Here is a 19,521-nt window from a genome sequence, read left to right on the forward strand (position 1 = left end):
CAAACAGCATCAAAAATGTTGTTGTTTTTTTTTAATTTGTCATTTTTCGACAGAGCTTACGAAAATTAAAATTTTGATTGCTTCTAAACAATTCGAAAGGACATTAAATATGTTTGATTTGAGGATAATCATCCATCAGTAACTATTAAAAAATGGTAAAGAAGTATTAATTTATGACAAAATCCTTGGGAGCATTTAGTCATTTCTTGAATGCCTAAAAAAAACAATTGACAAAAAGATTTACCAAAAATATTAAGTGAACAAGAGCTGCTAATAACAGTGAAGAAATCGGAGAATAATAGGAAATATCGTTAATTATGAAGAAAGAAATTTAAGTGTAATTCCGGAAACGCAAAGGGCCAATTATAGTAAAGAGAGGTAAATTACAGTACAGTAGAACAACGATATAACGAAATCCAAGGGACCAAAAAATAAAAATTCCTAATAACGAATTCCCACATGTAACAAAAAAAAATAAATCATACTAGATATGTATATGTTACGCGCCGTCGCAAAAAGATGTTGCGCGGCTTCAAAAAACAAAACAGACGGACTCGGCAGTATTCGGAGAGGTTCGGAGGTTTCCTTCACACACGCACTTACGTACATTCACACGCACACACTGGACACGCACTTTGATAGTTCTGGGTGCCGAAAAGGCCATAAAGCTGTTCGCATACGGCAGATGCAGCGGCGGCGCGGCTTTGAATAATGTATTTATTTCGTTATAAATTTACATAAATGTATTGGCATTTTTCGTACAGGACAAAAATGATTTTGTTATACATATTAACGGGATTTTGTAATGCATATGCACATTTTTGTATGAAAAATTTAGGGAATAAATTTGTTTTTTTTTTATATATGTCATTTTTCGCTATATCGCGTTCTATTATATCGCGGTTTTACTGTAAAGGCTCTATTTCTATTGTGTTTGTAATAACAGCGGATGGAGAATGTTTTCACCACATATAGGTTATAAAGCTGAGCATCTGTCGGAACAGTGGTGCCTGAATAGCCCATCGAATGGAAGGCATAATGACTTAGTTTGGGTTTGACCATACTACTTTTGATAACTGGTTTGTAACCATTAGTTTGCTTAGTGCGAGAAGAGAAAAACATTTAGTGTTGATATTATCACTCAATGTGAACAGAATAATATTCCGTTTGTACTCCTGCCACCAAACTCAACCCCTTGAGGTCTCCTTTTCCGATAAAAAGAGAATGGAGAAAGATACTTTTAAATTACAAATTTTAAAAATTAAAGGAATCTACGAAAGAGTTAAGGGGAACAATCTTACTGTCTAATAAAACAAACATAGTAAGTGGATTTGCAATCGCTGGAATTTACCCCTTCAATCCTCAGAGCACAGAAAAAATTGAATACATCATTGATAATGCACTTTTAGAGTATCTAAAAAAAATTGTAATGCAAACCCAACTAGAAATGAGGAAATTAATATCCAATAGTGTGCTCCTAAGATTTGGAAAATTTAAATTGACATACTCAGAGGAAAAAATAATACTTTTTTGTAAATTTGTTGCAACAGAGAAGGAAACCATTTTCAAAAGAGGAATATAGAAGTATAGGCATTTACAGGGCTTATGACCTGTCATTGGCTGGTTTATGTGACCACTTTACACACGGTGAAACATTCACCATTCTGGCTATGTTTAAGCATCCACATTGGAAATCCAGCCCTTCTGCAAACATTTGGACATACTCAAATATTGTTGAATACTTTTTTGGTTCTTACACACTTAAAATTTTTTAAAAATAAATTTTAGAGTTCCCTACCGACTATGTTTGTACAAAAATAACACAAGTACTTGTGTTATTTTTGTATATGCCCTTCGGGTGTATTAGGATTTTTAAAAAAAATATTTAATTTCAACTTCTCGACATAAGAAAAGAAATAGAAAAAAGAAAATAGACAATAGAAAAGAAATATTGGCGTTCTTATGATTTACCTAAATATTTCAATTTTGGTGGTCATTTTCAACAAGCTGTAAATAACTCACTATCAGATAATATAAATCAAGCTGGGGTAGAGTGGTGTTCAAACCTCGGACCTCTGATCGGTAAGTCTGCGACACTAGCCACATGACGACAACCCGATTCTTTTTTAGTTATTTACAACATGTGGTAAATGGTCCCTGGAAATGTTTGAGTAAATCGTAAGAACGCAAATGCTAATGGTCCTGACTCAACATAGGAAATTCCTAGCTAGGACCAGAAACAAATGACTTAATAATAGTATTATCATCTAAAAAAATAAAAATTACAAGCTTCTTGAACTTACTATGTTTTATACATTTGTGATTTATATAATTGATTGGAGTGCTTTCACACAATTGAAATAAACAAGTAACAAATTTTTGGATCCAAAAACAAATAAATACATAGTACGAATATGCTATCACAAAAAATTTTGATATTTTTACTATCATTAATATTTTTTAATATGTACTAATAATATAGGCGTTTTTTTCATGAAAGTCACCTCTGCTGAATTGTATTGCCACATTAAGTATATATTACTGTTTTCAGAAAACAAATACAATTCAGGCATAAAATTAAGAATAGTCCAGAAGGAGCGTAGAATCATATTTGAATACATCGGACTGTGTCTAATAATTCCCCCACTTAGACACACTTTTGCCACACGCATACTTGAAGTCACCGCGTAATATTGCCAGATCGCGAAGAATATAACCATAACACAAATGTAAGGTAAAAAAGAAACAATTTGGTAATTTTTCTAAAGTTTTATTGTGCAATCAGAAACATTGATTGACACAACAGAGTAGACAAGTAAAGGGTCATTTATTAAGAGTAATTGAATTAATGAACTTTGAACATAAAATATAAAACAAATTTTATTCTACATAACACTGATGTTTTTATATCATATTAAATAATATTTGATGTTTTAAAGATAATGTCGGTCAAATGTTCACCACGGCGTTGTTTAATCAGAGGTTCAATTTAACGTAGTTATACAGAAAGCAGCCAGCCATAGAAAAGTGAAACTGAGATAATAGCCATTTTGTGAAAATAGTGATTTATAAAATCTACACAATAGTTTGAATGTTTTTGACTTTAACAAACGATAAACAATGAATACATAAGTTTTTTTATATATTACAAACAAGAATCTTATTGTATATTTGACCAGTTAAAAAGATTTTTAAAGTACCATCAGATTTTTCTAGTTTTGTGGGTGTTTTCTGCAAATTGAGAAATGCCATTTTTGTGATCGACACCTTTTTCCGAAGGTGATTAGTAGTTTTTTCTATGAAAGCGGTCTGGCTGTTTTTAGCAAAACATAGAATCAACTTTACTGCACCCGATAACATCAATATCTAATTTTTCCAAAATTGTGGACTGGCTGCTTTCTGCATAACTACGCTCAATTGTCGTTATTTCTCTTATTATATGAGCAAAGTAGGGTAAAAAAATCTACTACCCTGGCAACACTAAGGAAATTTCCATTTTGTTTCTTCGACAATCTGATAGATGGAAAAATAGTTCAATTTTTAAGTAATGCATTTGTGACATACACATTCATTTGCTAATTACACATGACATGTAATTGCATCCTGTATTTTTAAGATCCTAGCTGTATTTCTACATTTTAAAAGGACACAACACGGCATAGTTAAATTCGAATCAGGAGTTGCGTACTGAGCGACGTCTACAAAGAAACTAATGGGTCAAAACGTAAACCTACTCATTTATAAGTAGTTTAGTCGCCTTCTGTTTGATGTGCGTATGCGGTTTCTGGACTATTCTTAGTTCTATGAATTCAGGGTTATTTATTTATAAATTTGTATGACCCACATAAATTTACAGTTACACGTCGACCGGTTTCGAGATTACTATCGTCAGGACTTACAGTAACACAAATGTCACCAATTGTAGCACAAATCAAAATAAGATCAATATTTCATAATATAACTAGTGAAACGTGTAATTCTAAGTTAGTATGATGAGGTAGTACCTCAAAACCGGTCGACGTTTAACTGTAAATTAAAATGCTTCATACAAATTTATAAACAAATAACTGTAAAATGTTATACCACGGAGCAAAATATATTTTTGGAATTAAAAATAAAATACTATTCCAGTCAAATTTACCATTTACTCCTCTAGATATTGAAGGAAAAGTGGAAGCCCACTTTCCATTAAACCCAAAAGCCGTCCAAAATTATTGATTTTTTCCGACTCCACATTCAGCCTTTCCACTTCTCTTTGGTGAAGGTAATCTTCTTTTAACATATCTGTTTCCAAACGACTTTTTTCCAACTCCACTAATATGTCGATAGTTTTGTTGAACGACGGACTTTCTCCTTTCAAGGCGCGAGGGTGACTAGGGTTGGAGGCTTGATGTTTTTGTATAGGTGGGCGGTGGCGTGCTCGCGGATTGTAGCTAGAATATTTATTGGGGGGCGGTTGCGGTGAGGAGGGGGGAGAGGACTGAGGTGATGACTTGGGTAAGGTTTGAGGGGATAACTGCGGAGAATACTGGTCGAGAGGTTGCGTTGATAATCCTTGCGATCCTGTTTGATCAAGTTGTAGTCCACTGGATTCCACAAACACGAGGTTGAATTCCTTTAAAATAAAAATTTACTAACAATAATACATTGCTCGCATACAAATTGCAATAATAAGGTGTTGATAGGGTTGAATATATTCATTTTTTTATAGTAAGTTATTTACAACTCAATGAAAATGGTCCGAAAATAAATTATAAATATGTAAAAATTTATTTGAATATCTTATCAAAAATAGTAATAATTTCATCATCTGTTGAGATATTACTCGTTTATCTATAAGGTGTTTGTACAAGTTGCATCAATTTTTTCCATTTTGAAAAATGAGCACCAAAAATAAAACAAATGGCAAAGGTTACACGTCATTCGAAAGGAATTTCTGGTCTACAAGATATTGTTTGCTTTTTTTTAAAATGGAATCTCAAGTAGACGAAAGTGAGCATTTTAGACACCTCCTTCTGTTTGCGTTCAATCGAGGGAATGAAGGAGAAAATAAATAAGTAGAATATATTGTTGTACAATTTGTTGTAATTTGTCCTCTTGTTTTCCTCATTTGGAAAAAAACAAAAACTGGTAACATCCAGCATATAAAATACTATGACAATTAAAATTTAGTATGTACTTGTTTGCAATGAATCGGATATAGATAGTAAAAATATTTTCAATAAGAGATATTCTAAAAATATATAATGAGTATGAAGTAAGCACCTGATCTTGGTTTTCTGGTGCATCGTCAGAGTTCTTGTGAGCTGCTAACATGGCAACAATTCTCTCCTCGATTGGATTCAAGAATGGATTAGGACCGGTATTGTCTTGTTCAGACATGCGTAATATCGATGCAGCCTTTTTCTTTACCTTACACTTTAAGTCTGCCCATACCTTGATACATGTAAAGAAATAAAAACATATTCATTAATAAACTGAATTTTATTAAATGGGCGGTCCCTAATAGGGCGCTGTTCCGCATTACTGTGTCAACCGACAATTTTTGGTACAATTACTTATGAATGCCGAATTGACCTGTAACTCAATTCTCTGCGTTCTACAAAAGTTTGCCAAGCAAAATGTCATTCTAACATACCAAAAAAATAGTAAAATGTTAACTGACAACATGTCTAAAAGCGATATGCCGATAATCAATGCCGTATCAAGTACTTTGACGCTGTAATGCTGAATGACCACACTAATTTTTTGTTTAGCATTAAGTGTCAACCGACACGAAGTAGGTGAAAGGGCCGGGATGCACGGTGTTGTTTTTGTGCTAATAACAGTGTATGTAATGGACGGTTAGATAAAATAGAAAATAAAATACTAAAACAAGGGCATTCATAAAGGAAACACCAATAAAGGATACTACAATGTGTGGCTCGAACATGAGGCTGGCCGAGGAACACAAGAAGTCGGGTCATGTATTAAAAAGTTTTTTTGAAATATAGCTTAAACCAACGGGTAAACATTAAATATTGTGAGCCAATTCATGTTGTCAAAACTGAAGCATTTAATTGGTTTTGATGTTAAAATACATTTTTCAGAAACACCTAAAGAGGTCTTGAAGCTCGTACCGGCAGATGCTAAAGAATTCTACAAGTTGCTGAAAACAGTTAAATCAGAAGACTAATACAGTGCCGATATTGATTTCGAGCTAGACCAAGACCACGTTGAAAAGAGTTAGATGGGTTTGAAAGTAATATTAATTTTGTCTCTAATAAAACTTTTTAAGTGACACTAAGAAATTGATTTATTAAAAACATTGAATCCACAATAACACTATAATATGGCTTTATTATTAAACTTACAAAAATTAACATTTTTCATTTATATATAATGCGATATAACATGTTTTTTATCTACATATATTCACTTAATTACATTTGAACTTTACAACGGTTAATCATTTAACACGGTCTTTCAATTACACTTTTTTTTTATTTTTTTACCACAACAGGCCAGGAGGCCCAATTACAGCGGTGAATTACATCACAGAACACCCAGGCTTGAGAAAAATCACATTTAATTTTTGTGTTCTCACCGGGAATCGAACCCGGAACCTTCCGTCTGTGAGTCAAGCGTCTTGACCACTACACCACGCAGGCCGCCAAACTTAAAACATTAATCATTTAGCAAAAATGTGTAAAGTAACTTGACGTCTGAATTGTCACGATTGTCTTTTTTTCATTAGTGTTATATGATGAAAACTGTCTTAAACCTAATATAAATTAAAATATTTAAAATATGTTTTTCATTTTCGTAATCAATAATAGTTTGTGAATCGTACAAAATATAATGTTAGGCTATAACTGTACAATTTAAATCACAAAAACTCAAGCAAAACTTTCAAATGGCTCTCCTGTAAAATAGCATGTTTGTCGGTTGACACTACATTGCAGAACAGCGTCCAATTATACCCTAAAGGACACCTAAAACAAAGTGGTATGTAAATATACCTCCTGAATTGAGGTACTTTTTTTCTAATATTTCGTACACTGGTTGATCAACCTTCAATTCAGTTTTTTCAAATGCATTATGTTTATCATCTTAAAAACAACATATTTTATTAGGTTTGCAAGATGTAAATCAACACAAAATATAATCTAATTAATAAATAGCCAGTAATATACCTTCTTCCACTTCTCCATGGTCTTAGTACAGCCGCTGGGATCCTTGTTGAGGGTTTTTTGTTAAAGATTTCCATTTTTCAAGCGATGTAATGCGATCTTGTGCACTGCCTTCCTGTGGGTTGCAAAGTTCTGGATTTCTAAAATTAATCAGAAATAAATATTTAGAAAAGCAGTGTTCTGTAAGTTCAAACTTTAGTTGCAGAATAGGACACTTACCTCTCCATGAAACCAACCATGATCTTCAATTGAGACAAGGTGTATTTGGAAACAATCATTCTGAAAATGAAAATATACTATTATGGATAAAGCTATCCGGAAACTTTGGGTTATGAATAAATTTATAAGGAACCTGACAAAAAAAATCCGTAAAATTTCGTAAAAGAACAAATAATGTGACATACAATATATTATTCTGTAAAATAATCTTATTTTACCACTCGGGAAGGTGTTTTTATATAGAGTTAAACAAAATTAAAGTCTAAATCCAATGATATTTAAACAAGTTCAACATTTATGATGCCTACGGTCTTAGTCATTTTTAATTTAAACAGCTTTGCAAATGACAAATGTGGATAAAAAATAAATTAACATATGCCCGGTGCTTAAATTCACCTTGATTTTCTTGACTTTCTCGACATTTTTGACAGTTCGATTACCAAACACGCACAGACGTCTCAATCGGCTATTATAAATAACCACAGACAAAATAATGCGAGTCTTTTTCTTCTTCTTCGTTTTTTAATGGCCTTTTCACCTCTCAAATAATGCAAGTCGAAGAGAATAGAGAAAACACGAATTTAGTAGATAATAAACAATAAAAAATGAGCGCAAGCAGGCATGCATGAAGTAATCCATAATTTCTGGAAATGTATGTTTTTATTATTTAGTGTTTCAGATGACGGAACACGATGAAAGATTGTTTTTAAATTGTCCAACTTTATCAATAATATTTTTTTGAAATCCTTTTAAATATTAAACGAAGGACAAATTATACCTGCTGGACGACACAAAAATATAATTGTGTACTAATTAAAATCAATATGTGGGTAAATTTATTTTGCTGAGTGTTAAAACTGGTTTTCTAAATAGAAACTGTTTATTGCTGATTTTTTAAATAGTTTATGCAATGGCGAAATTGTTTTATTTTATTTATTTATTATTTACACATTATTTATGTATTACTTTTTAAAAGTTAAAGACAAAGTTCCCTCGCTGGGGTGTCCTGTGACAAAAATTGTTATGAATATAATATAAAATCCAAGGTCTCATTTATTTTACCTATAGTTTATTCTTTAGCAATTCTATTACTGTACAAGCCTAGAATTAACATTTTACTTGATCTTACTTATCTTGCTTAAAAAATACCTATGTGCGCTTTCACACTTGTGGATTACGCATACAATACAGGGTATAGCTTCAGCTTAACCGAGATGCACAGTTTAAACCCTCGGCTATTCCCTTTACTCCATTAAAGGGAATAGCCAGAAGTCACACGGTGCTAAATCATGCGTAAACGATGGTTGTGGAACGATATGATTTTTTTTTGTGAAATGATCTCGATGCACCAATTCAGTGTTAAATGGTGCATTATTGCGAAAATTAAAATTTGTCTGCCCATAATTCTAGTCTCTTTCTGCAAATAGCTTTACGTTAACGTTGCATAACGCTCAAATAATTTTCCTTTTTAACAGTTTGGTCCGGCGGAAGAAATTCATAATGCACCACACCACAATAATTGAAGAAAACTGTTAACATAATTTTGATTTTTGAACAACTTTGGCGCGATTTATTCGGTCTTAACTTACCTTTTGCACGGTAAACACTTAATTGGTCGGTTGTTTCCGGATTGTACGCATAGATCCAAGTCTCATCTCGAGTAATCATTTAATCACATTTCATCTTAGCTTGATAGTCAGAAAGCATTGTTTCAAAGACTCCAACGCGACGCCGTTTTTCCGAAAAAATGAGTATTTTTGGTACCAAACGATATTTCATTATTTTTAGGCACAAATCATTTTTCAAAATGATCTGGACTGATCCAAATGAAATTTTAATAGTATCAGCAAGGTTTTGAATAGTCGATCGACAATTTTTGATCACCAAATCTTCCATGACACGTCGTTCATCAGTGACTGCTATTCCGAACGCTCTCGCGCCCGCAGAAAACACTTTTATCTCGCGTATGTTGTACGTAAACACGCCAGATAAAAGCTCTTTCTACGGCCGCGAGAGCGTTTGGAACACCAGCCCAGGTCGATTTTTGGCTTCAATGCTTTCTTTGAATTATTTATACTAGGTACCTGTCAACCTTTTTGTGACATAATTTAGTCACCTAAGGCCTTTTGCAATATGTTCAACGTTTCTGCAGCAGATTTTTTTTTCTTAAACAAAATTTAATGCGACTTCTGTGCTCTACAAAATAGACATTGCGAAAATCTCTAAATTAACTTTTTGTTGCTCACAAAACAAGCGCAACTGGGAAAAATCAGATATTGACATGAAATTTTATACAGAACACACACATGTCAGTGACAAAACTACCAACCTAAAAATAATATTTGCCAGAATCGAACAGCCCGCGTATTTTAAATGGAAAATTTTGACTTATTTTTTTCACAGTTCTATATTCTAGATTTAGTATATATAGAGGTTTAAAGTTTAAAAGCCTGTTTCACGGCTTAGTGGGTTTCATTATATTTTCTTTTATATTTTCTGTTCATGTTTACCTTCTTAAATAAAAATAAATACAAAATACAAAAAAAATTAAATATAATAACTGTCTGAATATTATATTAACTATCTATATTGATAAAAAAAAAAAATTTGTTTGTAAGGATATAACTTAATCACATTGCAAATTCGAGCACTTCTTAAAACTACCGAAATGCAAAAAGTTTACACTCCGCGGAACTGATTCCGTTGAGCGTCTGGCTAAAACAATGCCTCATTATAACAATGCTACCCATTTATGACAAAACAAAGTGGAACTCACGCCCTAATATGCCTATTTAAGAAGGTTTAATGCACATATAAAATTTTATTGGATAGATATTCTTACTTAAATACAAAATGATAGCCGGTTTAGCGCAAAAAATGTACTTTGTCGAAAACTTCAAGCTCTGGTTGAGGGCCAAAAGTAGTTAAAAATATTTTTCGCATTCCGAGTAATCTAAAAGGCAACTTTTTAGACCCCTTTCATGTCAAAATTTTGAAAAAAAATCGGCCCACTCTGTTGTACATGTCTGTGTACATTTTGTTATTCTTTGTCCTTTCTGTTTTTTTTTAAATGCATGTTATTTGTCTTAGACCGATGTTATCATGTTTTGGTAAAAAATCCTACAGGATAAAAAAGAAAAAAAAACTCCTTGCGTGAGGCAAGCGTCTTAGCTATAGAAGCCGCTATATATATATTTTAATGTTGGTTTTACATGCGATATTCATAAAACCAATGTTTATATCAAGTCTGGTGAATTAACTTAGCAAAACACAAATAAATAAATAAAAATAATAAAAAAATATTGTTGGCAAAAACATAGCTGCGTTGAGTATAAGGGCACATTAATTTCGTTCCACCGCGTGCGTTCTCGCGGTCCTGAAAAAATGTTCAATAAACCGCGCTGTTGATTTTGCATGCGCGTAATATATTTCCCGGGGAGAAAATGTCGCCTAAGTATCACTCTCATACTAGTACCTACGTGGTACGTGTCCCCCCAAAGCCTTATCTACGCGGGAGCATTCATCGCGCCAATATTTATTTGTCTAAATGTAAGCCCATCGCTTTGGGTCTGTGCTCTGTTACTGGCGTGCAAAAGTTCCAGCCGCAGTTTGCAGGGGCGAAATTAAAAATTAAAAAAAGCATAAATTATTTTTTTTATTTAGTTTTCTTTTATTTTTTAAGATGGGAGTTGCTCTCTTATTTTTCATTAATCATGGGGATAGAATTAAGAATAGTCTAGAAGGAGCATAGAATCATATTTGAGAACTGAATTCTTCAGAAATTAACATATTGTTTGTTTTTTTTAACCTTAGATTTGTGTTATGATTATATATTTACCCATTTCTCAGCATTACACGGCAACTTCACGAATGCGCGCGGTGAAAGTGGGACAAAGTGGGGGGATTTTCGGACATAGATCGATGTATTCAAATATGATTCTACGCTCCTTCTGGACTATTCTTAATTCTATGAGTACTATACATAAATCTTTTCAATGTCTTGGAGCAGTCTCCTGCTATAACCCAATTCCTTAACTAATATAATATAATATCGCCGGGTTTCCGGCACAAGTTGGTAACAGAATTTTACTAGTTGTGAGATATAGCACATTTAAAGTTATAAACCCATCCTAAATCAACAGTTTAAAAATTAAAATGTATGTTTTTGGATTTATAAAAAAATTAAATATTTTTACTTACTTTTTAAACAATGATTATTTTATGCCATTTCTTTTTTCTAAAATTTGTAGTAAGCAACATGTGACAAACCCGACGTATTATCGATATTGTATACAATATACATATTTTAATTGTTATTAATTCAGACCTTCTTTTTTATGACATTCAAGCTACATATTTGGATGTTTGTTTTTAAAGAAAACTATCGCCCTCCCACGAAACAATAATATATTATACCCAGCATCTTTATTTGCAACTCTTAGCTCTTTATGGTACAGATTGTTCTGAGTTGCCATGATTCTTGTTTTTAGGAGTCTGAAAAATGAATGTTACATGATTTGATTGTCGGATTATCGGCCGTGACTTTTAGGGTAGGTACTTCTCTGCATATGATTTTTGAAGAATAAACCACATCTGAAATTAAAACTCATTCAGGAGTTTAAACAAAAACTCTTTTACGACAAAATGAGAAAGTTCAGTGGCTTCTTTTATTAGTTAATAGACTATTAAACTACGCCGAAAATGTTTTTTTATTTATTTTTATATATCGTTTTATCAGCGCTATGATTTTTTAAAGTTTTATTTCTGAAATTACTCCGCGTGTGACGTCGGAGGTTCTCTTCCGCTTATTCTCGATCAGTTCCGCTCATTGATTCAATGGCGACAAACAAACCGAAAATTTTCCATAACTCTCTTATCATTGGTTGATTCATATGAACCAGTGATCACGTTCAATGTAGTTTGTACATTTTCAGGAAACTGCCGTACCTACAATTTAATGCTCCAATTTTCCCACGCGCCAGAAAACATTTATTGTATCTAATTTCCCGTAGGGCTGAAGTTCCTCGTTAGCCATATTGCCCAATTACAGCGGTGAATTACAGAAAAAACACACCCAAGCTTGGAAAAAATCACATTTCGATTATTGTGATCTCAATGGTGATATTATGTAATGTTCATGTTTTTAATTAACTATTGAATTTAATATAAAATATCCTTATAACTGGGTTCAATGCAATTATTAGTCTTGGTATTTTTTATAAATTTTTCACTTTACAAAATTAAGCATTTATACGGTTTATTTCATTTTTACATATTTTTGTTCAAAATCTTTATAAAAATATAAAGTAGGTACCAACAAAAAGATATCGAAAATATTATGAAAAATACATAGGAAGAAAAAACTAAGAATACAAAGGAAAAAATATATAAAAATGCAATTTAGAACAAAAACGTGACCTTACGTTTACTCTAATTATATAACATTAAGGTATATAATTAGAGTAAACTAAGCGTTCGAAATATGTATATTAGGCATGTTCCATGTTTTAATTGGTCTATGTTTGATAGAACGGACTTCAATCTGTTGCGAGCGTTCGCTAACTATTTTTCTCCTCGAAATGACTAAAATGCTTAAATGTACACTAAGATACTTCAAAAATCTATCTGGAAAAGCGATGGTAACCTTTCTCTGGCAAGTAATGTTCTTATCTTAATCAATACTAGTTTAAAATAGCTATTTTAATGTCAAAAAACGTCTTATTAATATTAACATATTACAACAGAGATGAAGAACATTTAAGAAAAGGTAATATTTCAATTTTTGTTATTTCAATTTTCAATTTATTTATTTTAAATATAACATATAAATTACAAAAATATATTAAATACGTACATATTATAAAAAAGAAAAAAAATACACGAAAGAGACTCATGTCAAGGTAGTCGAAGAATCCTGCTTCGGAAAACCCCTTCGGATACATAGAACAGATCAATATCCAGAGCGATGTTGTTCAGCATAGCGATAGCCCTTCCAACAGGCATAACCATAGGCAGGCTGGTCCTGAATATCGGAATATGAAACAATCTATGCTGACGCTGTCTTAGGTAATTATCAGGAACAAAGAAACCAATATAGAAGTCTAGGCATCTACAGGGCTTATGACCTGTCAATGGCTGGTTTAAGTGTAAATTACCTGGTCCATGAAGAAGTATAGAAATTGAAAAAATAATATTTTCAGGCGTTGCCTAGTATGTAGGTGACATAATTCAATTATATGAATCTCACCCGCATAAATAAAGGTTTCAGCTCTTTAACTTCACAAACATCAACAGGTGAAATAATTGAAGGAATATAGATGTTCAAATATAGGCAGAATGGTGAATGTTACACAGTGTGTAAAGTGGCCACTTAAACCAGGCATTGACAGGTCATAAGCCCTGTAGATGCCTAGACTTCTATATTACCTTTTCTTAAATGTTCTTCATCTCTGTTGTAATATGTTAATATAAACAGCTCCCCAGGGAGTTGAATCCAGTCCTTGCCTACAAAAATTTGGACACACTCAAAATATTGTTTCTTATTAATATGTTACAATTCGTGGGTTATCTCCTGTCTCCGTCTTGCTCAGTTAGTCAGGCGTAAAGCGAAACGATAAACAAAGGTGAGGCGTATGCGAAAGGGAGCGACATACTTAATAGAACTTACAGTAGACCGATGTAAACAGTCCGTGCTTTTTACTGTACACTTGTTTTGCTTGTCAAAGTCGACGTGACGATACTTTCCATCTTCGCTGGTCCCTGTCCTTTGGGGACGAGTTTTTAGCTCGGATTTGTATGGAGTGTTGTTTTTATATGTTATATCTCAATGGACCAAATAAACATTTGTATGAAACAAATCAACATCACTGCATACTAAACAACATTCTTTTGGTATTATAAAACGAGTAAAAATAATGTATTTACAAAATTAGGACTTAGTCGTTGTCAGTTTCTAGTCATGCGATTTTAATATGTATTATAGCACTTGTAAATCATTTTATTTCTTTAAATTAATGCAGGATACTGTGGGTTTGTGAATTTTGAGACATAATCCGTTAATTTTTATTTCATAATAAGTCCAACCTTTACCCAGCCCTGAAGTCACTCCTTCTTAGCTTTCATCCGGCATTCCCCGCACGAGCCGCGTGTATCGTCACATGGAGAGATTTTTTCATAGCCTACGTGAGAATAATACTTCACGTCACCAAAATGGCGACACGAGAAAAAAATTGACGTCTGCCGGAGAATTTCCCGCCAATTTAAATTCACACAGCGACAATGGCGCCGCGCTGGTAGCAGATAATGGGTTATGAGAAAATAATGGATAAATATTACGTTTTATGTATGTATGTAGTATTTACATATTTTTATGTTTCTGAAACCAACACAGTCATAGTAATAAACAATGCATGAAGAATAACAACAAATAACAAGACCAATTATGGGTTTCACATAGAAACAAAAATATTAAAAAAACAAAACGTACTGTTCGCTAGGGGGGAAAGGAAGTGGGATGGAAAAATAGGGAAGGAAGAGAAAAAGAAGAAATATTAAGTAAATATAAAACAATGAAAAGAAATAAAAATGTAAACAAATGTTCACATACAACATACATATAGATACAAACACATCCATATATATATATATATATATATATATATATATACATATACAGGGTGTTCTTTTAACCCTGTGACATCCGAAACCACGATGATCAGTATGGGCAAGAAGGTATATTTGCATATTTAAAAAAATATTTAGAACAAAGAAAAATTTTGAAAATAAAATATTAAAAAAAACAAGTGGTTGCTTACTTCTGCAGGGGAGAAGTGAGGGGAGCGCGGCGCAGTATCAGACTCCCCCCCTTCCCCTCCTCGTTTAACCCCTGCAGAAGTAAGCAACCATTGGCTTTTTTTGATATTGTATTTTTTTAAATTTTATTTATTCTAAAAAAATGGCCTAATAAATGATTCTGTAAAAAAGTGTTACTAAACATCAACTTCTTAGCTTTATTTATTTATTATTTCAACGACTTATGCCTTTAACAAAGTACATAAAAAAACGTTTTATCAAAATAATTCATTGTTCTTATTTCGATGCATATTATTTTATACAAAAAGGATATCATCCGATTATTCATAATATAATATACTATTTGCCTTATTCTGGAGCTTTATAATGCTTAGTTTCTGCTGTCCGCAAATTCAATATTACATTCTTCAGATCTCTAAGTTGCTTACTTGCCAACATCGGGAAAAGAGTTCAGGGAATATATTAAATCTTCAAGATTCCAGAAACGGTATTCTTTTCTACAGTGCAATTGTGTTTGACATAACGCAAACTAGTGGAATTTCTTTATTTCAAAGAAAACGCTAGATCGATAAATAAACCGAAAAGATAATACGAGTAACATTTTCGTTGGACAATATTGAAAAAATGTATCATTAATAAAATAATCATACATGTTTTCATATAAGATATAACGTCTTCGTTATTTTAAATTAAAAACGAAATAAGACAAAAAACTCTCACGCGGTTACCTCGCAGGGTTAGGCAGAGAAAATAAAATGCCCGCCACTCTGTTTTTGCATACGTACCTCGTTACCTCTACATTTATACATATCATTCACTCACGACGATTGTACCGAATCTGACATGTCGATCTTCAAGTAGGTATTTGTTGGATTTGGTAATACGTCTTTCTCGATCCTTCTCGTTTTCTGCATCCATCGCCATTTTAATTGTAAATATTTTAAGGCTTTCTTTTGTTGTCCATTCGCTCTAGACCAGTGTTTTCCACGGTGGGGCACACGCTCCACCGGTGGGGCATAACGCCTCATAACGCCAAACTGTACTTAAAATAGAATGAAACCCGTTACAATTTCAATAATTATCTAAAAACACAGAAACTGTGCAGTATGTAGCTGGTAGATGTTGTATTAGTACCGGGCCAAAGCTGTATAATTGTATTGTAATATTTTGATAGTACACTGTTATAGGTATGTCAAAGCACGGGAAACGTGTCTATAAAGGACACCATACACGTATTTATTTTATTCTACTTACTTACATTTTCAATTCGTGTTTTGTAATAATTTCAGTTATAATTTATGCATTAGAATAGGTTTTATTAAATTTCATTAGGGGTTCATATGTTTACAAACATATTACAAGATGATTTGAAAATTTACCTGCTGTTTAATTAAAAAAGATGTCGGTGGGGCATCTGACTTTTGAAAAGACTAAGGTAGGGCATGGCATAAAGAAGGCTGGGAAACACTGCTCTAGACACATATCCAAACTAACACAATTAATTTCTTAGCCTTTCCTAATTTAGTCGGTAATATAATTTGTAAAGTGAAATATGTAATAATAAGGCTTACAGATTTTAAAAAAAAACTGTTTTTAAAACAACAAATTTGACTGTTCATGAATGGAAAATAGAGTGTGTATTTGATCGATTAATACTGAAATTTACAATTTTTGCTAGCGAATTCTTAAGGGTTAAGTCATAAAGTCTGCCATCTGGTGGCTTCTATCACTGGTAATATTTTTCTTCTAATTAAACCGTGCAATCTGGAAGAGTCGTTATTTCTATCGTTTAATTTCGTTCTTGGCAATTGTGAAGCAGAGCAGCGCTAAACCGAACAGAGGTCGCCCCTAAAGTACACCCTTTCGTAATGTTCTAATGGCAATTCTGCTCAGAAGCTTTTATTTTATTGCCCCTGCGATCGCCATTCAGAATAAAATGCAAGCAATTAAAAGAGAAATGCACCCAACTGAAATGTTATCATAATATTAAGCTTTCGAACGCACTGCGCACTATTATATTATTTTTGTTATTAAATTACCTTGCACTTTCTGCATGTGCATCCGTTTTTTTGGCATTTTAAGTCAAATATTTCACTTATAGGCACTAGATGACAACTTGCTTGAAAAGAGATTTATCTGAACTTACGAATATTTTTATAAATATTTTTTAAACGCTGTTAATTTGTTTTTTTGGAATGAATATTAAAGCTTGTATGTAGGTATTATTTTATATTTTTATTGAAAATTTAGGCATAAACGTAAAAGCTGTAATGAAGAAACGAAAAGTTTATTAAACGATCAACGATTAATATCTCGAGTACCTTAATTCAGATCATTAGAAACAAACCATCTCGCCGCTTTCCCATAGGGTTTGGTAGAGAGAATAGGACGCCAAATTACTCTGTTTTTGTATGCAGAATTCCCTTCCTTCATTTACACATCTATCATACACGCACGCCAATTATTCCGACTGGTGACACGTTCATATTGTTCATCTTCATCTATTTGTTGGATTTGGTCATGCCATGTCTTTCTCGGTCTTAAACATTCGCATCGTCAATCTTTTTAGCCGTTCTTTTGCTGCTAGAATCTTAGCATTTGTGTATCTTTAGTACATAGTTAAAACATGTATGTATTTGGCTGAGAGCATGCATTTCGGCAGGAATCACCGTGTTTATTAATATACAAATAACTTTGAGTTTGAGTACAAATTGAGTTTTTCTACAGACATATCTTGGTGGAACTGCATTTTAATTATAATAATAAAACTACTTTATAGTTTTATTCCACATTTCTTTATAATTATTTTAAATATTTTTTACCAGTGACCGGGTTTCGTCCTAACCGACATCGTCAGACTGGTATTATATAGCCATTTTACTGGAATAAAAAAAAAGTTACTAACGGACTAAATAATATATGTCATTAGGTTTCCTCTTTTTCATTTCCATATCCCCTCCAAAGTGAAGAATATTATGGACATCACTAAACGCCTCCGGGAGACTGTTATTATGGAAAATATTATCTATTACATTTGGTTTGTAACAAAGCGATTTTTTTTTATTTTAATAATTTGAAAAATATAATTTTTTGTATTTGTTTTTTCTTCCTTTTATAATTACATAGGTTTACACTACCTACATGTGAATAATAATAGAACAAAATGATAAGAAAAAAAACCCACATAGACATAGCCTGTGCGTGGGTATACCGGTTTAATCAGTTTAACGTGACAGCACGAATTTATTAACAAAATTACATCTACATGCACTCACAAACATACACATATCCATATACAACATACATGTGTATATACACACACAATCATATTGTGTATTAGTGACATATTCGTCGTTGTACGTACATTGTAATTGGCAGTAGTGCTGTATTGTACTTGTACATTAAATAAGTAAATAAATGCGTACACCTACCGCTGCCTCAGTTCCACAGCGAAACAACTAGGAATTGGTGCAACAGAGATATGGGCTTTCAAAGTTTGGGCCTATTTTGTCATTTCAATGTTAATGTATAAAAAAACGATTTTGTATATTTTTTCATTTTAATACCTTTTAAATTGGTCCTAAAATTGTATTTACTCAAATTTAAAAAAAATAAAAAATTATTAGTTTTTTTTGGGCTTTTTTGACATGTTTCTGTTTGGAAATTAGAAAGGTGAGTGATAAATGTATTTTTTGTTCTATTCCATAGAGCAAAGAGTTTGAAATAATAATATTCACTTATTTTATTTAAATGTTATAATGAATATGATCATTATTTTGAATAATATTTGTTACAAGTACATTCATTTATCATTTTGACATTTATTATATAAATAAAACAAATTTAAGAAAATACAATGGGAGGTGATCTCTTATTATTTGAATGTGTACAAATTAATACTCGGAGACAAATTACTGGATTATACCCATGCTGGTCTAAAAACAACATTGTTGGTGTCTCAACAGAGAGGCTCGGAAAGCAATTATGGGTTATCGAGGCATTTACAGGGTTTTTTACCAGGATAATAATATCAACCGTGATTACTTAATTAAAATACTTATCTATACCATCACGCCTCACGCCCCATGACTCCCTTGCGGGATAGGTAGAGAGCAGTGAGCGCCACTCACTTCTACCCTGATATTCATCCCTTCCCTGGACCTGGGTTCCCTTACATGCATGTTGTTCCTTAAACATGCTCTTTTTTTTCTTGCACTTGCCTAGAACATAGATACATTTATCACTCACCTTTCTAATTTCCACACAGAAACATGTTAAATGTTTATGTGTGGAATATATAAGTTTGAACAAAAGAAAA

At 32.5% G+C, this 19,521-nt stretch overlaps 1 protein-coding gene across 2 annotated transcripts; it reads right to left on the minus strand.

The window, feature by feature from the left end:
* Nucleotides 1-2,754: 2,754 nt before the first annotated feature.
* Nucleotides 2,755-7,870, minus strand: LOC148273103 (uncharacterized). Of its 2 annotated transcripts, XM_088239137.1 has the most exons (5): nt 7,788-7,870; nt 7,392-7,451; nt 7,176-7,312; nt 5,266-5,436; nt 2,755-4,615 (listed from the first exon to the last, which is right to left on the minus strand). In XM_088239137.1, exons 3-5 carry the CDS (start codon nt 7,191-7,193, stop codon nt 4,145-4,147), a joined length of 660 nt encoding a protein of 219 aa, XP_088095263.1. In that variant the 5' UTR covers nt 7,194-7,312; nt 7,392-7,451; nt 7,788-7,870; the 3' UTR covers nt 2,755-4,144. The 2 variants fall into 2 exon arrangements, with proteins under 2 accessions (XP_088095263.1, XP_088095264.1); XM_088239138.1 differs by lacking the exons at nt 2,755-4,615; nt 5,266-5,436 and adding an exon at nt 6,839-6,974.
* Between the last annotated feature and the right edge of the window lie 11,651 nt (nt 7,871-19,521).

This window comes from Micrasema longulum, unplaced genomic scaffold, assembly GCF_059751315.1.
Source record: "Micrasema longulum isolate JH-2025_06_02 unplaced genomic scaffold, ASM5975131v1 h1tg002075l, whole genome shotgun sequence".
NCBI lineage: Eukaryota > Metazoa > Arthropoda > Insecta > Trichoptera > Brachycentridae > Micrasema > Micrasema longulum.